Below are 21,175 nucleotides of genomic sequence, written 5' to 3'. Positions count from 1 at the left end.
GTCCAGGTCATGCTGGTTTCCTCTCCGGCCATATGTGGGGAGGTCTGCCAGCAACCTGCGGATGGTCGTGGGTTTCCCCCGGGGTCTGCCCGGTTTCCACCCACCATAATGCTGGCCGCCGTCATATAAGTGAAATATTCTTGAGTACGACATTAAACACCAATCAAATAAATAAATAACTAAATTTTAGTAGGGGAAAGGCTGTTCGGTTTCAGTACATACCATAAACCAATCTGGTCTCCCGACATCCAGGTGCTTTCTGGATGCTCTAACCATAAGGGCACCAAAGCGCTCATATGTTTTAGGCTTAACTATTTAAACGTTGCTAGTGTGGAGGTAAGCTAATGAGAACAATGTCCAAATCTGATCTTTATACTTCAACATGCCCAGTACCATTTTATAATACTTCAGCTTGACCAGTTGGCAGGGAGGAAAGCTATTTTATCCCAACACATACCAGACGCCAGTCTGGACACCATTTTTCTTTACACTAGTCCAGTATCATTTTACATTGAACATCTCAAATAAAATGTATGATAATCTCACTTTCTACTGGAGACCACAATCAGGAAAAGTCATTCTTACAATATTCTCTGTTATAAGTGAAACAAATCTTTCAAAAAAGGTAAGTCAATTGGTAATTAATCGTTTTCAGTGGTTTTTTTTTTTGGTTTTTTTTTATTTATTCTGGCAAAGACCACACCGATTTAAAAGTTTTGTTTCACAAGTACAACGAATCTGTTTTTTTCAATGCTAGAGGAGGGTATAAAAGTCAAATTGAAAAATCACACGCTTTGTGCAAAATGTTGAGTGTCCCAGAAATTGTTCCTGTTAAAAGACATATTTGCGTGATCATAAGGACTGGCAAAACAGAAAACCATCTAATATCCATTCAGACTGCACAAAATAAAAATGTGGATTTTCAAATGTGTATTTATTCCATTTCTGGATTTGGATATTAAATGGGTGTCACCCAAAAAAAAGGATAAGGATGTCAAACAAATTAACAATGAGAGAAAATAAAACAAAAAATTCCATCAAATGGCAATTAAAAAATTTAGAGTTGGGCCTTTTTTCGTTTTGTTCTTTTTTGTGTGTGTGTGTGTGCATCAGTTTGGTTGCCCCCCAACGATAATATTTAAAGTGATGGTGTAAGTTATCGCTTTAGAGATTTTTTTTGCCAGGTATGATGGGGTAATTTTGTCCGTTTGTCTCTCAATTTTCTAACACCGTTCATATAGGGCCAGAGGGACTCTGGTAACTGCACCGTTCCATCTTCATTTTGTAAATTCTCAAGAACAGCAATAATGAGTCTGGGTACAGCACAGGCTGTTCCGTTTACTGTGTGAACATATTTCTCCCCACCAGTCTTGCTGAGAAACTTCATGCACAGTCGTCTACTTTGGAAATCGGTGCAGTTCGAAGCGCTGGAAATTTCACCCCACATTTCTTTGTTCGGCATCCATGCTTCGATGTCATATTTTCTGTATGCTGGTGCACCTAACTCTTCCGAAGGCATTTCTAAAATTCGGCAATGTAAACCCAGCTCTGAGAACAACCTGTGCTGGATGCCAACAAATTCCTGAAGCACAGCATCACTTTGGGTCGTCTCAGTATCACAGACAACGGCAAACATTTCAACCTTGGTAAACTGGTGAACGCGATAAATCCCTCTTTCCTCTGACAGGTTCGATGTTTCTGCACGATAACACCTGCTAACAGCACATAGTTTCTGAGGCCCCTCTTCAGCTTTCAAAGTCTCTCCTGCAAAAAATCCAGCCAATGGCATTTCAGCTGTTCCACTAAGACAAGCCTGGCTGTGAAGATTTGGATCCAAACTGTACACCTGAGTTCGCTCCCCTGTTGTTGGGAAGCCAGCACCTTCAATGACACCAGGGTGTATCAAATCTGGTACTGAAATAAGTTTAAAGCCCTGCTTTAATAGTCTGTGGATGGTGAACTTTACCAAAGCTTGTTCCAGCAAAGCTAGGTCATCTATGAAATAATACGTTCTTTCACCTGTTGTCAAAACAACATTTCTTGCTCGCAGAAGACCAAAACTTTCTCCCAGTTCAAGAGCTGACTTTGGGGGAAAAGAAAAGTTCCGTTTAATTCCAAAAGTCTTAAGTACACGAGCACTGGTTTCATCTCCGACTGGTGAATTAGGGTGGGAAGAGTTTGGAATTTCCAAAGCAGCTTTCAGTAATTTCTGTCTGATTTTCTCTTTCACAGTTTCGTCTTTTTCTGCTAAAAACTTCTGTCGAAGTTGAATCACATTCCATATATCACCTTCTGCCTTTCTGTTTTCTATGTTTTTGTGGATGGCATCTGCATTGCTAGGATCTCCAAGATATGACCAATCGAAATCAGGCTCAGCTAATTTGAAATCTCCAAACCATTCCGCACTGCGAGATTCTGTAGTTCTCTCAAAAACTTTGGTAGGCCTACTCGTACAAAACGCCTGGCGTTTTGTAAACCACGAAATACTATGTGTTAAAAGGTGACTTGCTGGGCTCACACTAAGTCGGGTAACCGTCCAGCGAGGGTAAAGTACGCATAATCTCGTACAAAGTCTAAAATTACGGCTTAATGCACGTGTCATCATAGTGATAATGAACACGGTTTGATTTCACTTTGTCAAGTTAACATTACGTTGTTGTTGTAGCGCAGCAACGTGATCACTGTATTGATCCAAGCAGGGCAACGTTTCAACCATGAAACCAGGCATGACAGTGCAACCTTATTAAGTTTTATGTCTTCCATAAATCACTGCACAATACAGAAAACACTACCGAACCGCATAAGCTCTTCTGAAAAACTGGAAATCGGGCCACAGGTGCCCACGAAGGCAACACGCCGCGGCGCACAAAGTTGTCTCCCTTCCACAAGTGTTTTTTAGGGACTTGTATCTTTCGGTATTTATAAGACTGTCATCCCGATCTAATTCGTTGATTTTACTTACCTATATATTCATAGGACCCACGAACAGCAAGAACAAGTGATTCTACGAGATTCCTGTCCAAGACCGGATTTGAACCCCCATCCTCGTGTAACTTAGCGATTTGAAAGTTAAGCCTACATGTATGCAATCATAACAACTTGGCCGGTGACTCAGTTATTGGCCATATGCATGTATCGGTAGGCCCTATGTATAACTGAACATGCTACATGTGTATGTATGTACAATATGCTGAGTACATACCAGTACGGCTTATATTTAAAGCCTCGGTTATTGTAAATATGCTGCATGTAGAAGATAAATCATGTTTATCAGCTGTTTTATTCTTTAGGCCTAATCTGAATAGGCCACAATTTGTTCGGAACGTTGATCATAGGCCACTTCCGTAAGTGGAGCGTGAGTGAGTGCCTGGTTTAATGTCGTACTTTTCAGTCATATGACGACGAAGGAATCCTTAGAGTGCATGTAATGTGCGTCCTTGTTGAAGGACGGGTTTCCACCGTTCTTTTATCTAGTGCTGCTTCACCGAGTCGCCTTAGCAAAGTCCACAACGCATTTGATAGCTGGAGTGAAGTACTCTGAGAAATCCTCCCGTCTCTGTTTGTTGTCGTTGGCATCTGTGGTAGCGTTGACATTCAATGGACAGGCCTGCAAGGTGATTGACAAAGTTATACTCCATTGCCGTCACACTATACCAACTTATCAAGAGAGATTATGAAGTTTGGAGATAATATATATTCTCCGTTAAGAGTGAGTGAGTGAATATTCTTGGGGTTTAACGTCGTACTCAGCAATTTTTCAGTCTTATGACGACAACGAAATAGGCCCTACTTAGAGTGTATGCAGTGTGCTTCCTTGCTGCAGGACGAATTTCCACCATTCTTTTATCTACTGCTGCTTCACTGAGACGCCTTACCGAAGGGAAGCAAGCCACCCCGCCCGAGCCATTATGCCATTATGTTGAACTATGCTTTTCATGCTGAACGCCGATCCAAGAAGTTACAACTTCCTTTTTTAAGGTCTTAAGTGTGACTCGACCCAAGATTGACCCTGGATCTATCGTTCCCGAAGCGGACGCTCTACCAACTGTGCTATCAGGGCTGGTCAAAACTTCGTGAATCATTTTTTCGTGACTTTTCTAGTAAATTACATCGTCTTATGGCACTATAACTCAGAAAACTTCTTTCAAGAAAAAAAAGTTACGAGAAACATGACTTACGAAGTCTTATGAAAGTATAGTTATATACTTAACCCATTTATACTAAGATGAGTATATACGTAGTTCTCTCCGAAGTTTTTCTTCCACGCACTATAAGTGTCAAATCATGTAGTACCAAACTTTAATTTTTATCATGTTGACTTTCGTATTTTCGAATCTTCAGAGCTTAATAACCGTACTGTGAAATGCCGTCTTGCATATAGGCCTACTCTTCGTAAATATACGCATTTGTGTAACAACACACATATGTTCGTTTTTTTATAGCCAATAATAGATAAAAGACGATTTGGTTTGCTGCACGACACCTTGCGGTAACTGTCACTTGTAGGAATGAAACAAGATGACTTACTGACCCGACACCTTGGAGTCAGATAACTACTGTTAACATATGGTAGATATAGGCCTACATGTGTCTGATTAAAGACCAGAGCCAAATATAACCTCGTAGACGCAAACAGCCATGTTGTCTCGTGATATTTTAGCAAGTAGGGCAAATTCGCAATATTTAGCGGAGTCATGCATGCTACAAAAATATAGTCTATGTCGTCTTACACTCAGGTCCCTCATGACCGATCTTAAAAAGGGATAGGAATTCAAATATTCCACAGAACAACAGACATAGCGACTTCCAGAGCTTCTTATGGAGTGCGCAATATGTAGTTACTTTCTACTGTTTGCAGATGGTCGTGGGTCTCTCCCGGGCACTGCCCAGTTTCCTTCCACCATAATGCTGGTGGATGTCGTATAAGTGAAATATTATTGAGTACGGCGTAAAACACCAATCCAATAAATAAATAAAACTTTCTGCTGTTTGTGGTAAGCCACTTTCGAGACTACTTGAGTCATATCAGAAGTCTATTAACCTTATTAGACTTCTGGTCATATCCAATGGGCGCATGTATATGTATTTAGGCACTTTGCACAAATGGGCGATATGTTTATAGAACATACACTGTGCCCATGATATTACGCTCAGCAAACAGGCAATAACAAAACTTCACTCAGTTATTTTTGTGTCTCATTATGCTTAGCACTCAATTGGATAACAGGGCCTACAATGTATGTTTGACTTGCTTTATGTTTAGTCGGGCTACATGTATGTACCAATACACTTATCATATCACCAATATAGAGGAGTCTAGAAATGTTTCCGAAACAGTCATTGAACTTATTTTTCTGTAAGTGGGCACATGTTATAGCGTTTAAATAATACTGAATTTTTAACGTTTCCTGTTTTGGTACAAGGTCTTGACTTTATTTATTTATTTATTTATTTATTTATTGTGTCGTTCATGGTTGTTATCTCCCCTCCCGAATGCCGGTAGGTGGATGGCGTCAATAAACATGAAGACAAAGCCAGGAAGAAATATCACGTAAATAAGAGATAAAACCTCAACAAATGCACAATTGTGTCGGAAATAAATCACTTAAAAATGACAAAGCTGCCCTTGTACCCATACGAAAGGGAAGTCAATCAAATACACCACCGGTTTTAGCGGGCATATCCGATGGCTGCCCTTTGCGACCGGGTTAGTTCTTCTCATATAAAACCGACACGATAAACTTTGTGTTATGAATGACACGTCAGCTCGTTGCTATCCGCAGATATACCGTTCAGTGCCATTATGTTTCTTGTCTTATTGACAGTTTTAACAGCTTTGGCGTTTCCACTGGCTAATGGTAAGTGGAATTTTCAGCTGTAGGCTTGGTGTACAGATATGCTACCTCCATGGCCGAGGTGGTTAGCGTGCCAGTGCGGTGCAATGACCCAAAAGCCTCTCACCAATGCGGTCGCTGTGAGTTTAAGTCCAGCTCAGGCTGACTTCCTATCCAGCCATACGTGTGAATGTCTGGCAGCAACCTACGGATCGTCGTGGGTTTTTCTCGGGCTCTACCCGGTTTTCTCCCACCATAATGCTATGCGCCGTCGTATAAGTGAAATATTCTTGATTACGGCAAGTTCTGCACAGTTTTCTACCTTTGAACTTTAAGTTCCCAGTGCTTCTAACATCCGAACTTTACATAGTAGAGATGGGTCTGTCAGCAACGTGCGGGTGGTCGGGGGTTTCACTCCGGGCTCTGCCCGGTTTCCTCCCACCATAATGCTGGCCGCCGTCGTATAAGTGAAATATTCTTGAGTACGGCGTAAAACACCAATCAAATTAATAAATAAATATAGTAGAGATGTTGTTTCAAATTGACGTTTTGTTGATATCGTTCATCAGAAAGGTAAACATTCCTACAAATCCCCAAAGCCCTCTCCCTATGTGTCATTACAAAACCTAACACTACACTTTCATTTCTTACAGGAGACTGTCAGGCGTGTCGCATGCTCCAGTCTGGAATAACAAATGGGTAAGTGTACTATGGAAGGTTTTATCTTCTTCACAAGTGGGATTACACTATGTCAGTCATACATAATATAGGTTTATCTTGGAAAGTAAACTAAAAGACACGGAATATACTATAAAATATGAATGATTAAATTACAGAGAATAAAACAAGAGCAGCGACAGCAATGTGCATGACTATAATTAGAAAATGTTAACACGCAACCCGTGAGGTACGTTCCATCGTCAATTTACCTCACCTCGATTTTATTCTACCTATGTACTCATTAACTGTGTCCATGTAAGTGTTTAAACTTATAAATGGCAATTTACACGCTATCTAGCACCACGGCTTAATCAGAAGTAGGGACAAACAAAATGAGGTAATGTTAATCACAACTGCGGCCTCCGTGGCTGAGGGGGATTAGCGTGCCAGTGCGGCGTTATGACTCAGCAGTCTCCTACCAATGCTGGCTTCCTAATTGGCCGTACGTCGGAAGGTCTCCCCTCAACCTGCGGATGGTCATGACTTTCCCTTTGGGCCCTGCCCGGTTACTACCCACCATAATGTTGGCCGCCGTCGTTTAAGGGAAATAATAAAACACCAATCAAATGAATAAATAAATTAATTGCAACTTACTAGACGCCACGGTTCTAAAATATTTATTGATCGTTCGTTTGATATTCAACACACGGATTACTGGTTTGCTCCTCGGTCCATTTTCTAGGTACTTTAACGTCTATTTCCACGATATCTCTTATGCGACTGGGGTCAACATTTTCATAATTTCCTAAATGCGTACCTCGTCTCTTGTAGCGCTCGAAAGATAATCCTCTTAACCAATCATCAATTCTGTGTGAGCCATAATCCGATTCTTCTCAGTTTTCAAAAGGTGACGTACGAAGAAAGTCAGGAGCTGATTGAGAATCCACGGCGTGGTTTCTGGACAGAGCTCACGACGAAAATGTCCAGTTTTCGTCCATTAACGGTAAAAGATTGCTTGTCAGTTTGGTTTGTGTTAGATATCGCTTTTAGTACTATTATGAAGACGTAATTGCTATTGATTACGACGTTAAACCCCAAGCACTCACTCACTCACGTAATTGCTGTGTCTTGGCGCAATAGGTCCGTTCCCATGTTGACATTTATAATGCTGCCTCACTGTCTCGAGCTAGCAGACACGAGAAATGACACTCAACCAGGTTACATTATGCCTAGATGGTTAGATTATATTGCACATTTTAAGGGCTAATCAGAATTTGAAGTATTATGCTGAAAACACCAGACATGACACACCACCCAATCACATTATACTGACACAGGGCCAACCAGTCCTGTTTCCTTGCTCTAATCTCTCAGTGCTGAGGGCGCAGCGAGGCAGCAGCAAGTACCATTTTAAAGCCTTTGGTATGACCTGACCCGGGTTTGATCCCGCATTCTTCCGTTTATTTATTTATTGATTTATTTATTTATTTGATGTTTTACACCGTACTCAAGAATATTTTACTTATACGACGGCGGCCAACATTATGGTGCCAGGAAACCGAGCAGAGTCCGGGTGAAACCCACGACTAACCGCAGGTTGCTGGCAGACATTCCTACGCACTGCCAAAGAGGAAGCCAGCATGAGCTGGACTTCAACTCACAGGGACCGCATTGGTGAGAGGCTCACGATGCGCTATTATTGACGTCCATCATTACTAGCAACTGGTATATCACAATTTGCGTTTCGACGTTTATAAACAGGATTATTGCAACCAATGGAGCGCCTTGTGAGATGTTAATTGCTTTAACGGTCAACAGTATATCAACCGTTTAGATTATAGATGGACTTTATCTTTCCTAGAGAAATAAATAACGAGGATAAAGCCTTGTTACATTTATTAAACATTTTTTGGGTCGTCCGGACACATGGTAAACCTTCTGACTTACAGTTGCAGCCTAACTAGGTTATATGACCTTGCTAATCAGAGGACTATAAGACTGCTTATTTGTTTTCATTCGTTTCATTTGAATATATCAAAGTTATAGCCCATCTTTTTTGTTTTTCACAGAAACTATCATGTTGTACAGGAACCTGTTTTTCAGGACCTATTTTTTGACGGGTGGAAGTTTATTCCATGGGAAGTTAATTTCCATAGGGGAATTTATTTTTCCACAGGAATAATTTTAATAAGAAAAAAAATAACCTTGGCGAAAAATAATCACCGCGCAGAGAAAATTTTTCCTATGATGAAATAGTATTTCTGCAAAATAAAAATACAACAGATTCAAATGGTGTTTCAAAGAACTAATAATTCATCCCAGTAGGATTGGTCGAATACAGTGAAAATCCGCAATCGTAAGCCAGAATTATCAAACTGTTCACATCAAATCCCGTTATAGTTGGGGACATTGGACTGGTGGCGCCGTACCAGAGGTATCACCGTGATCCAGCGGATATACGTGCTTGATACGTTCACCACGAAACCTCTCTCTCTGGATTTTTTCGCTAGTTTTCGTCTGGACATGCACATCATCAAAGACGCCCGCATGACCGTGGTTCTGCGGTTCTGCTATGTGTTTGACAGGGTGAGTGGACACACGGCCGTAGGCTAATAGATAGTAAATATTTATTTATGTATTTGATTGGATTTGATTTTAATCCGTACTCAAGAATATTTCACTTATATTTTATTTATTTATTTCATTGGTGTTTTACACAGTACTCAAGAATATTTCACTTATACGACGGCAGTCAGTATTGTGGTAAGAGGAAGCCGGGTATTTCACTTATAAGACAGCATCCAGTATCATGGTGGGAGGAAACCGGGCTGGGGAAACCAACCAACTGGTAGATCGTCGTGAGTTTTCCCCCGGTGTCAGCACAGTTTCACAATGCTGGCAGCCTGCGAATACAGTGTAAGTGACATTGCCGTGGAGATAGCAAAATAATGTTAAAATTCGATATCACATAAAAGTAAAGTCTTTGTTTCATGTCTAGACAACTATTGGGCGGTTTACGACAGGCTGTATCTACATGTACGATCTCTTTGTGGACAGGGCCTGGATTGTTAAGCTGGGACTCTCTCGGACGCATGAAGTTCGACACTTTAATCAAACATTTGCTTTTCAAGTTTTGCTTTTGTGCTTATTTGAAATATTTATTTATTTGTTTATTTATTATGTTTTTCAGCGCCCACATGCTCCATACGGAGATACCACCAAAACCTGGGTATTAAAACACATAGAGCAGTTGTCTCCCTTACTTCACGAATTCCGCGATCTCATTGACACTGTTCAGGCTGGCTTTATTGGAACCTGGGGTAAGCGAACAGTGATCTTCATTAAGTGTAACATATAATGTAACTCAAGACACGAGGATTGATAACGTGGGGATGATAGAAGGATGCCTTTCCCAAGCTGTGCATGTTATTGTACAGAATGCACGAACTGACTGAACAACTTTGATTTTCTCTATTTAAGGTGAGTGGTACTTCACAACGTACTTTGGTCAGCCCGACAAGCGAAATCACACTGCCTATCCTCATACGTTCGGATTCAGTCCTCAGATTGTGGAGGATCGGCGTCAGGTCCTCGAAGCTCTTATAGACGCTGTGCCCATAGGGATGTAAGTGTAACACCAAGAACACAACTGACCACTGGCGCACATAAAGCTGGCTTCTGGCATTCCATGAGTTTCACGCAGACGCTGTGCCTCTACAGATATAATGATCACAGTGACAACGCAACTCACCTCTAGGGCACATAGAGCTGGCTTCTGGCGTTCCACGAGTTAGACGCTGTGCCTCTACAGATGTAAGAGTTACAGTAAGATCACAACTGACAACTAGCGCACATAAAGCTTGCTTCTGGCGTTCCATGAGTTAGACGCTGTGCCTCTACAGCTGTAAGAGTCACAGTAAGATCACAACTGACCACTAGCGCACATAGAGCTTGCTTCTGGCGTTCCACGAGTTAGACGCTGTGCCTCTACAGATGTAAGAGTCACAGTAAGAACACAATTGACCAATACCGCACACAGAGCTGGCTTCTGGCATTCCACGAGATGTACGATTTGCCTCTAGAGATGTAAGAGTCGCTGTAAGAACACAGCTGACCACTGGCGCACACAGAGCTTGCTTCTGGCGTTCCACGAGCTGGACGCTGTGCCCCTACAGAAATGTGTCGCACGGTAACAATATAGCTCACTATAACACGCATAGGGCAGGTTTTATGCGTTGCACGAGTTTTATAAACATTTTGCTTGTCGAGATGAGGATAACGTACAAGTAACGCAGCCTACTACTGGCGCGCATAGGCCAGGGTTAGCAAGCATTCCCTGAGTTAAATGCTGTGACTTTGAGAAATCTCCAGACTCTCAACATCTAGCGGGTCCCACACGAAGCGAGATTCGGCTAACGATCTAATGAGAGTCAGCGATCGCAGATTTTTTGACTCACCTAAAACATTTGCGACCGCTGGAAGGTGGAAACAAGCGTCTGTTACCCTGACCAATTGCGAGCGTTGTTCCTACACCATACGAGTATATACGTCACAATATGCTCGCAAAAATTCGCTCTGGATAACTCGGAACGCGCTTTAGTCACACAATAGCAGAACACCCCATCGCCATAGTAAATAAGCGCACTTCTGGCATACGACGAAAAATATCGGCTCTGCGGTGATCTGCAAACCTCTGTCTCAGCCAATTCATATTATAAGTATCAGTGAGATAATACAGTGAATATTATTGTTATTTAGTCTATGTATTTTATTCACCCCTATTCCCCTACAACAACCAGCTGGTTTTACCGACCCATTAACATTTCGAATAAGAAAAATATTCTTCAGAATGGTGTTTAACATCAATATACAAAAATCAATATGTAGGTATAAAAGTAAGATTTTTCTGATGTGGAGAAATAATAGAACCAAAAAAACAAATGCGCTTTCTCAATTTCTTGATAAGAGCAAGACGTTCGAAACTACAGTTGGAATATAAAGGTGTAAAAGTTGAGAAGAAGCATTTTTTTTAAATTATATATTGGGTGGGCAAAAAAAATGGGCCGTACTTTGATGCTGCATTGCTCCATTATCCTTTGTTCAAACCTTTTCAAACTTTATACATTCAAATGGCATGTTTTTGTTAACATACTGACCAATTTTTAAGGTTATAACTTGAGTAGCCTGTACACAAGGTGAAAATGAAAACATACCCTCAAAAACGCACGTTCCGGTGACCTACATTGCATCACCTGTCAGGTGTCATAAGTTGAGCGCGCGCTGCACCTGTATGACAAGCGTCAAACGTCTGGAAAAATTGTCTGGTTCCAGTGTCAGAGAAACCCTTCTGCCAGCTAGGAACAAGTTTTGCTCAATCAAGATGGTTTTCTCTGCGGCGGACAAGGAATTGATCGCAGCATGTTTCACCGAAAAGGGTTAGAGAGGGGCAAAAATGGTGAAAGAATTCCGGGTGAAAAAAAGTTCAGTTAACAATGTGAAGAGAAAGTTAGAAAGGTTCACTACAAAGGATATCAGGCAGTGGACGACGAAAAACTGTTTGCTCGCAAGAAAATCTTCAGTATGTGAAAGAGACACTTTGTTCCCAGGAAGACAATCCCGGCACTCACAAATCGCAGAGACAGATTGCAAGGAACCATGGAGTATCTCAGACTTCTGTGAGAAATATGACAAAAGAACTGGGATTTAAATCGTACAAGCGAATACGGACTTCAAGAAGGGATGAAACTGTTCGACAGAAAAGAAAAACGCGCTGCAAAAACCTTGATGATAAGTTTTCGACGGAGAAGGTGAAGAAAATTGGCTTCACGGATGACTTTTCCATTTGAGATTGCACGCAATAGACAGAACTATCGCGTTTATGGCAAACGAAAGCGGGACATTCATGTTAAGAGACTGTACCATGGATCAAGTCGGTTTACAAAGAAGTTGATGATTTCTGGCGGAGTTCGTTGGCACGGGAAAACCGGCATACATTTTATTGATACCGAAAAGACTAAGGTGAATCCCGACAATTACACGAAACTTCTCGATCGGGGCCTTCTCCTTGATTTTCGCGGGTTGTACCCAGAAAATAACTGTCTTCCAGCAAGACAGCGCGCCATACCATGCCAACCGTGCAGCACAGCAGCATCTTGAGGAAGTTATTCCTTCATTCATAACTAAGGACGGGTAGCTACCGCAGAGCCCTGACTGCAATCCCATGGACTACTCTTTGTGGAATTCTCTGCTGGAAAAATACTCTTAAGGAGATTCAAGACTTAATCAGTTCATGGAAGAAACGTTTGCGCGCCGTCTACCGAGAAGATGGAGGACCAGTTGATCACCTTTTCAAGTAAAACAATGTAGAACATCATTTTGAAATGTCCGGAACATGCATTTTTGACTCGAGTTTGATTTTGGTCCCATGAACAGAAATCTTAAAGGATGAAATTGACATTTGGTCTGTATACTTAGGACATAATGGCTTTTGAGTGTGTGAAATTTTAGATGCTGAGTGTCAAAGTACGGCCTATTTTTTTATACCCACCCGATATATGTTTATATGTATAGATATACGGGTAATTGTACTTCCCAGTCATCCACAGAAGCTTAACAAATAACATGTTATCACGTTTCAGACAAGTACAACAACGACATCCATGGTGGAACCGAATGATCTTCGGCCCTGATCCTCCGACACGTGACGATGTCGTGAGACATACGTATAAGGGGAGAACAGGTAAGAAATTCGGGTGTAAGAAAACTTGGAATTAACCGGTAACATGCTACCTGTTGCCAGTTATCACACTGTCTTCGCTGCTCATGTTTTATCCCCTTTGCTGAAGACTATCATTTTGTATTACTGCATAAAACATTATTCTGTTGGTGGATTAGAAGTTCCTAAGGTCTGGTTCCTTTGCGCTTTTTCTTTTTGTGTGAGAAATTCTAGACCGGTGAATTCTAATAAATATACAATTGACATTACTGGGAAATGTAAACGTTTAAGGGAAATATTCTTGAGTAGGGCATAAAACATCATTTAAATAAATAAACAAAATAAACATTCGTTTCAGGTTACCATGACGACTGTTTTCTGGCAAACAAATTAGACCAGGGCACTTACATGGATGGTGTGAAAGTGGACTACCCCTATGTGCATGAACAGACCAAATACCTGGTGGCTGGCGGTGAAACGTGTGAATGGTCTCCGACAGATCCAGGAAGGTCCTTGATTTTACTTGTGGGATGGGGTGGGGTGGTTTGGGGGGGTGAAGGGCGGGGGTGTACGTGGTTAGCGTGCTGGGCTTGAACTCACGGCTGTCGCATTGATGAGAGGCTCCAGGGTCATTCTTCCGCTGTAGCACGCTGACCATCAAGCCACAGAGGTCCCGAAAATTTATGAATCTATGCGTCAAAACAGATATTCGCATAACAACCGTCAATCTGAATGGACGTTTTGAATCAATAGTCGAAAGATCAATTCCAAAACAACGTTCAACACAAACCACCAAAGAACTGAGAAAGTCTATAAAGAACGACATTATTTCAAATTTTTGCCAAGAGAAGCAGTCAACGGTTTTTAAGGATTATGGAGACACCAGGAATCGTCTAGGAGAATGAATTAAATCAGTATCAAAATCGTCTACAGGACTAGTATATGAGCTGTAGATAATCATCAGTTCCGCTTTAATTTCAACTTTTCATACATCCAACGTGAGGATCTAGTTCAACTCTGTGACTGTAAACCTATTTATAAGGAGAATAGCTGCAGCAATTCTCTTGTGGCTTTTGTACTAGTGCCAAATTCTGCGGTAGTTGAGTGAATGGGTGTGAGTGCTTAGGGTCTAACGTCGTACTTAACACTTTTTCAGTCACATAACGACGGAATCCTTAAAGCGCATGTAATGTGCCTCTTTGTTGCAGGACGGATTTCCACTGCCCTTTTGCCTAATGCTGCATCACTGAGACAACGTACAGAAGGCAAGTAAGCTGCCCCGCTGAGCCATTGTACTGATACGGGATGTCAACCAATCGTTGCACTATTCCCTTTATGCTGAACGCATAGCGAGGAAGATAGAACATCCCCTTTTAAGGTCTTAGGTGTGACCCGACCCAGGATTGATCCTGAATCTACCTTCCCCCAAAACGGACGCTCTACCACCTGAGCTATCAGGGCTGGTCTGCGTAGTTGAATAGGGGGGGGGGGGGGGGGGGGTTGATTTGCACTGGCGCTTTTCCGGCCCAAAGGGACGATGCGCGCCAAAAACTTGGCGTCATTGAAAGTGCTTTTAACCTGGATAATACATGTATATATCAACAAGTAGTTGAATAGGGTTAATTGTTGTTGCGTATATATACATGTACATTTGTTGAATGAACTGCTGATGTAACATTAAATTTGATTGTAGACACAACTGTTCCGTGGCATTAAAGGAGATGGCGTACTTCCATTGGACATACCTAAACATTGGTTTTTACATTCCCGTGTTAACGGACTGGCAAACTCAGGGCTGTTTCAACGACATCTTCCGGAATATGGGCTATCGTTTTGTCCTCAAAGAGGTGAATATCAGACAGAAATTGTTATCAGTGGATGGTTTAGGTCGTGTCGTGTAAAAATCTTTACAAATAAACGGGAGATTCATTTTAACGTTGCTGATATATGAAAATAAGGCTTAATGCTTTATAAGTGAAACAAAACCTGTTATAGCACATCAGAAATCTTGACCAAAACCAAGGTCACAGAACAGAACACGGTGATCAGGAAGAAGAAGTGGTGACAGAATATACCAACACTGTCTCCAGCTTTTAACATATTTGTAGTATATTTTAATATACTTGACGCACATATATTCTGTCTATCTAAACTATGACATCACGATTCTGTCAGACTCGCGAAACAACTTTTTTGGTGAAATCTTTTGATGAAAGAGCGATGAAACATTTCGCGCCGTTAAATGACATTGAACGCATCACGTGACCGTTGTTTCTTGGCTGTAGTCTCCAAACACCGATTACAAATGTTGCACGCGTACAGGTAATCGATACTCTGGATCATTTGACACATAGATATGAACATCCTTTTTTCGACGACAAATGTTGTCTGAGCCATAGGAACCAGTATTCCAGATCATTTGACAGCCGGATGTGAAAATCCCATTTTCGAAAGTAAATTCTGCGATTAAGGAATATGTTTCAGAACGATTGGTCACATCATCATCTGGAACAAAACACATTATGAGATAATCTTGTAAAGGCCTACATGTACAGACACCAGCATATGACACAAGTTTTTATCATCTTTTACTGGCAGTTTAATATCTCATTCAGTAACCGTTGCTGGCTTTAAACTCGAACTTGTCTCTGCTCAATCCCAACAAAGGAATCTCAGCTGTAGCACATCAGATGCAATCGCAGATAAAGACAGTGCCGTTGATCATCGTTATTTAAACGTCACAATCCCAGGTTCCCAGGTTACGAAGCAGTCGCAAATTGCCTGATGTAACTTCCATGACATCATATAGTGAAGAAAATACGTAGCCATGACAATTACGTTTGAATTAGCGTTAGATATCTTTGTATCTATGTTCACCGGGCTCGGTGCACTTCGGGGGTGTTCACCGAGTTCCGAGGGAGATCAACGATGAAGTAATTTTTGAAAAAATTTGACCGTTGACGGAAAATATTGCGTAATATGGAGGGGTAATTAACAGGTATAAAAATACCCTTATATTGAAATTTCTTTAACAAAAATTCCGGGGCCATATTTTTCTTTATTTGGCATAGAAACGTGATCTTTGTTTTGTAGTTCCTTTTCATGTATTCTTTAATCGCCAGCGAAATACGATGCCGATATTGGCAGCATAGTTGCAGAGAGACAAGGTGGATTTTTCCGTTGATCTTGATCAGTAAGTTATGTCATGTGACCTTTTAAACCATGTGACGCAAGCAAAATGTCAGAGGTCAACACAATTCCGCGTTGTTTGATTGGTCACCTTGATCACCGAAATTCACTGGAGCGGACACGGAACGCGGAACGAGTGAAATCGCAGTAGTATTTCTTCGATAGCGTCTGACATGTTTGATACCAGCGAATATCGGAGCTGACAAGATTGTCTGCGAAATACCCTGTCGACGGCGCGGACACGCTATACGCGTGCACGAGCAAAAAAAAATCCGTTTGGCGTGGCGTTATGTATTGTAGATCTTCTGCTGAAATCAAGTAACTTCCCAGCTCTGTTGTAGAACGCTGTGACTTTTTCATATAGCCTTTTTAGTGGGCCTACTATTTCATGGGTTAATGGTCAAATACATGTATACAACAGGGTAAAGAGTTCCAAATGCTGGCTGTCGTGCATCAATCATTAGGGACGCAAAACATCTTTACAAATTACAACCCGCCAAAGCATTCTATACAAAAACACGTACACAGTACTTTCTACCATTTACTTGCAGTCTATTCTGCCGACTGTGGCCCACACGGGTTCCGATATTTGCGTTCGGATTGTATTCAGAAACAGAGGGTATGCCGCACCGATCCGCAACTGGGACATCTCCATCGTGTTTAGGAGAGGGTGAGAGCTTACTCATAACGTTTTTTTTCTTTTATCTCAGATTTAATCGAAAGTGGGGGATGTTAATTTAGGTCTGTGTGTGTGTCTGTCTGTCCCTCCGTCCGTGTCTCGTTCTATTCCACTAGGGTTTCCGTGCCAAAAGTACTTTAAATATTGCCAGATGTTTATAAAAATTTTGTGTGCAGATTCGTTTTGTAGAATCACAGAATATCGTTGGAACCCAGCTTTTCGAGTGTAGTTTTGCACATTAATTGAGTTTCGCGAGTCGCCTTGGTCAGTGGTTTTCGTGCAATAGCTCCAAAGTGCACGAATTGTGTACGATTTTGATAAAATTTTGTGTGCAAGTTCTATTTTTGGACCTATTACTTTTTCCACTGGGATTCTGATTTGGGTCCATTCATCTCCTGTACTTTATTTATTTTTCGGTTATTTGTGTTAAACGTTGGAAATTGGTCTTTTGATAGAGGATTGGTATATGAACGTCTAGAGCTAGATCTGTTGGTTGGTGTTGAGCGAAGTTTGGAAATGTGCTCTGCGATTGTTGACCAGAGGCGATTTGCCTCGAAGTCAAAGTTGATTGTAACTACCATTGCGACACATAAAACCTATAGTGTCATGGCTTAGTCACTGACAACTTAGCATACGATCGCTTTGCACACGTGGCCACTGGAAGGCATGCCAGATATGTTTGGGGATTAATATGGGAACGTATGTATGTTCAACATTGTTTTCGAAATTGGTCTTGCCCTAATTAACCAGGAGCGCCCACTATTGTGGAATGTTGGTACACAAATGTCTCTACTCACACGATAAAGAGTCTTCTTGTGTGTTGCCAGTTCTGATCATCTCGCTGTCCGCTTAAGGAAGCGCGACATGTCACTGTGGCAACCGGGAAGCGACATCGTCATTGATGAGAACCTCCACGTGCCCGCCGATCTGCAGCCAGGAACGTACGAGGTAATGATGGGGAGTATGTGTAGGGGCGAGGAGGCTTTTAGGGTATGTGGTTGGGTGTGAAGGAGATGAAAAATGTTAACTACTATCGTGTGTAATGATTTCTATATTCATATTTGACGTTGTTTGATTTATTAACGTTTCGCATCAGATTCAAGAGGTTTTACTTCAATGACAGCTGTAGGCTTTTATTGTCAAAGCAAAGAGGCGTGCATTTCTCCAGGTATATCTCCAGGCTGATTATCCCCTAGACGATAATATCAGAGGAAGCCGGATGTGAACGCGCGACATTATTGCTAACGCTTTGCCTTTGTTTGTGTTTGTTACTTTTTTTGGGTGAATGATAAGGATATACATGTATGTTGGTAAGGATATTTGTTTATAAGGGCGTTTGTTTAGAAGGATACACGTTTACAGAGACACATGTTTACTTTAAAAAAACAAATGTTTAACATTTAAACATATCTTTGCAACGGATGATAAACGTGCTTAACGTTTAATTGTAACATGTTTAATACTTAAACACTTAAACACGTTTATCTGGCTGATAATAAGAACGCTTTATAATGTTGATCATATATACTGGAAACTTTAAATCACTCCGTTTAAGCAATAAACCTATTCAATTTACTACATAAATCATTGCATTAAATCTATAAATGTGAGTATTTATAAAATACTACATGTATATTACCGTTAAAAATACCGTTAAAATAGTTTATGGATTTTCTAAAATGTATAAAACGGATCAAATTATGGGCTTTTTGAAATTTTGGAATCACTTTAACGCTCTAAATAGTATAGGTACGAGTTTGATATTTACTGAAAGGCTTTAATCTGTTAAGCACGTTCATTATCTGTTGTAGAGATATGTTTAAATGATAGACATTTATTTTTTCAGTGTATAAGGGTGCATGGTTATAGGGATAACTGTATCCTTACATAGGGATACATGCGTATAAGGGTGTATGTTTATAAGGATACATGTTCATAAAGATATATTTTTACAGGGGTTATCTCCATAAGTATATATGTTTACAAGGGTATACGTTTACAAGGGTGTATGTTTGTAAGGATATATGTTTATAAGGGTGTAATGTTTGTAAGGATAGATGTCTCAAAAGGTTTATGTGTATAGGGTAAAAAAAGATTACCAACTCAATCCCAGCTGTCCTTATGCAAATCGAAGCCTGTTGAACTAAAATAAACTTCTTTCCGTTCATAATTTTTTTGCAGCCAAATATGTATAATGCCAAATAAACACGCCTTGTTGTAGACGTTTTTGGTGTTCTCGGATCCCAACTTCCCGGATAAGTCTGATTACAACATTCTGATGGCTAATAAGGGCGTGCCAGAGCATAAAAATGGCGTCAACAACCTACGTCATCAGATTTTGCTGGTATGAACACTATTATGACAAAGGTGTAGTTTTATTCTAAGCTATGCTGGTAGTTTGATTTATGAATTGTGTAGATAAACAACTGTCTTTGGTTGTGAATGGAAATTCACAGTAGATTGTGAATTTATTTATTTATTTGATTAGTGTTTTACGCCGTTCTGAAGAAAATTTCACTTATACGACCATCCACAGGTTGCTGACAGACCTTCCCGCGTACGGCCGGAGAGGAAGCCAGTATGGATAGGATTTGAACTCACGGCGGTGGAAGTGTTGCAAGTAATGTATTGTAGCGATTTTGTTGTTATATATATATCTTCTTAACGATACAGATATCCCAGTTCCAAATCACACCATTTACTACAGGGGAAAGCACAATATTGGTAGCGTGAATCACCCAGTGTCGAACTCTGGAACAATATCTGTATACTGCTGGAGACGTTCGCTACTATGGATTCTTTTGAATGTCAGCTCGGTCAGTCCGTGTCATTCAGTAGTATGTTTGGGAAAACCACTAGTTAGCTCTGAACTTCGAATAACCAAGAAAAGTCCGATTTTTAAAGTTCAACAAACAGCAGCAACAGTTTTATTAAAATAGAGTGACAGGAGTATGTTGATATATATATAGGTAAAAGTGCCAGTACTGTGTACAAGCACAACATCTGTACTTCAGATGGTTCAGATAACTGTGTTAGGGATATCTCAGGGAGGTATTAAACCTAGTACTGCTGTGATAGTGGTATGTCCTACTGGTGTCATATAGACAATATGTCAGCCATGTGTGGGGACATTATCCGTAAATAATACTTTCAGGTCTTCTCTGGGAGTAACAGTTCCAGAATTGGTCCAGTAATAACTTGGGAAAACGAGTTTCAAATTCTGGGACTCGGTGTCTCACTGTGCTGAAACTGGGAATCCCAGTCCCACGATTGCTCAGGGGCACTTATGCACAAATTCTCCCAGTATAAATGTTTCAGCTCATACTTGGGAATTATAAAATTTTGGTCCAGAAAATCCCAGTGACAAACTATTGAGATATACTGTCTCAATCATGGTTGGGAATATCAGTCTCACAGCCTGGGAAAGTCAGTCCCACAGCCTGGGAACACTTGTGTCACAATTTGGAACTAGCAGTCCCACTGTCTCTAGGTATGCTCTAAAGCTGAAATCCCACTTCAGTGCTGACAAAATATCTAGCTACCACTTCACACTGCTTATATACATGTAAAATACCTGCCTTAGAAAGCTAACTAGGTGGAAATTTAGATGTTAACACGACGGTGGTCCGAGATCATCTGGGACTAAAAGTGGGAATTTGCCCGGTATTTATAGTCTACGCTTATAAATATTCATGAGTACCAAGGATGGTACTCAGAGCACTGATTGGCTAATACCAAAGTAACAACATCTGTGTATAGAAATACTATACATGTACATGCGTATCTAATGTCATGGCACATTTTTCTTTCTTTTTCTTAATAATGGAAAGATGAACAATAACTTGTAGGTAGAAAGGAGATGAGCCTGTGGAGTGAAACTATTTACTTTCGCAAATACAAGTTAATGCCCCTTTTGAAACTCTTCAATATGAGTTAACACTAAAGGATGTCGTAAAGTAGACAACCTCGTCTAGCGGCAGTTCACCGTGAACGACGATCGTGCGCGGCGAAACAACAACAACAACCACAAAAATGATTTAGTGTCTTAAACTTGGTATAAAGGATGTTTTATGCCAAAACCATGCCACAGTCAGTGAG

At 40.8% G+C, this 21,175-nt stretch overlaps 2 protein-coding genes across 2 annotated transcripts; one reads left to right on the top strand and one right to left on the bottom strand.

Moving 5' to 3' along the window:
• Positions 1 to 706: 706 nt before the first annotated feature.
• LOC135464455 (serine--tRNA ligase, mitochondrial-like) lies at positions 707 to 4,745 on the bottom strand. The gene is made up of 3 exons (XM_064741880.1): positions 4,731 to 4,745; positions 3,486 to 3,607; positions 707 to 2,444 (listed from the first exon to the last, which is right to left on the bottom strand). The coding sequence occupies exons 1-3, from the start codon at positions 4,743 to 4,745 to the stop codon at positions 1,157 to 1,159; spliced, it is 1,425 nt and encodes a 474-aa protein (XP_064597950.1). The 3' UTR covers positions 707 to 1,156.
• Positions 4,746 to 9,017: 4,272 nt separating this feature from the next.
• On the top strand, positions 9,018 to 19,427 carry LOC135464453 (uncharacterized). The gene is made up of 9 exons (XM_064741879.1): positions 9,018 to 9,080; positions 9,685 to 9,814; positions 9,975 to 10,119; positions 13,133 to 13,233; positions 13,568 to 13,718; positions 14,903 to 15,056; positions 16,950 to 17,068; positions 17,905 to 18,067; positions 19,299 to 19,427. Exons 1-9 carry the CDS (start codon positions 9,018 to 9,020, stop codon positions 19,425 to 19,427), a joined length of 1,155 nt encoding a protein of 384 aa, XP_064597949.1.
• Positions 19,428 to 21,175: the final 1,748 nt, after the last annotated feature.

The sequence above is a fragment of the Liolophura sinensis genome, chromosome 4, assembly GCF_032854445.1.
Source record: "Liolophura sinensis isolate JHLJ2023 chromosome 4, CUHK_Ljap_v2, whole genome shotgun sequence".
NCBI lineage: Eukaryota > Metazoa > Mollusca > Polyplacophora > Chitonida > Chitonidae > Liolophura > Liolophura sinensis.
The sequence above is the reverse complement of the archived record's forward strand: the minus strand, read 5'-3'. Positions and strand labels throughout refer to the sequence as shown.

What these genes read in the sequence shown, in the direction of transcription:
- LOC135464455 (XM_064741880.1), bottom strand. An exon ending in GACTTTGCTAAGGCGACTCG is followed by an intron (nt 2,445 to 3,485) that starts GTGAAGCAGCAC and finishes TTGTACGAGTAG; the next exon opens with GCCTACCAAAGTTTTTGAGA.
- LOC135464453 (XM_064741879.1), top strand. Translation starts at nt 9,018, where the DNA reads ATGCACATCATCAAAGACGCCCGCATGACCGTGGTTCTGCGGTTCTGC. An exon ending in GACGCTGTGCCCATAGGGAT is followed by an intron (nt 10,120 to 13,132) that starts GTAAGTGTAACA and finishes ATCACGTTTCAG; the next exon opens with ACAAGTACAACAACGACATC. An exon ending in ATCGTTTTGTCCTCAAAGAG is followed by an intron (nt 15,057 to 16,949) that starts GTGAATATCAGA and finishes ATTTACTTGCAG; the next exon opens with TCTATTCTGCCGACTGTGGC.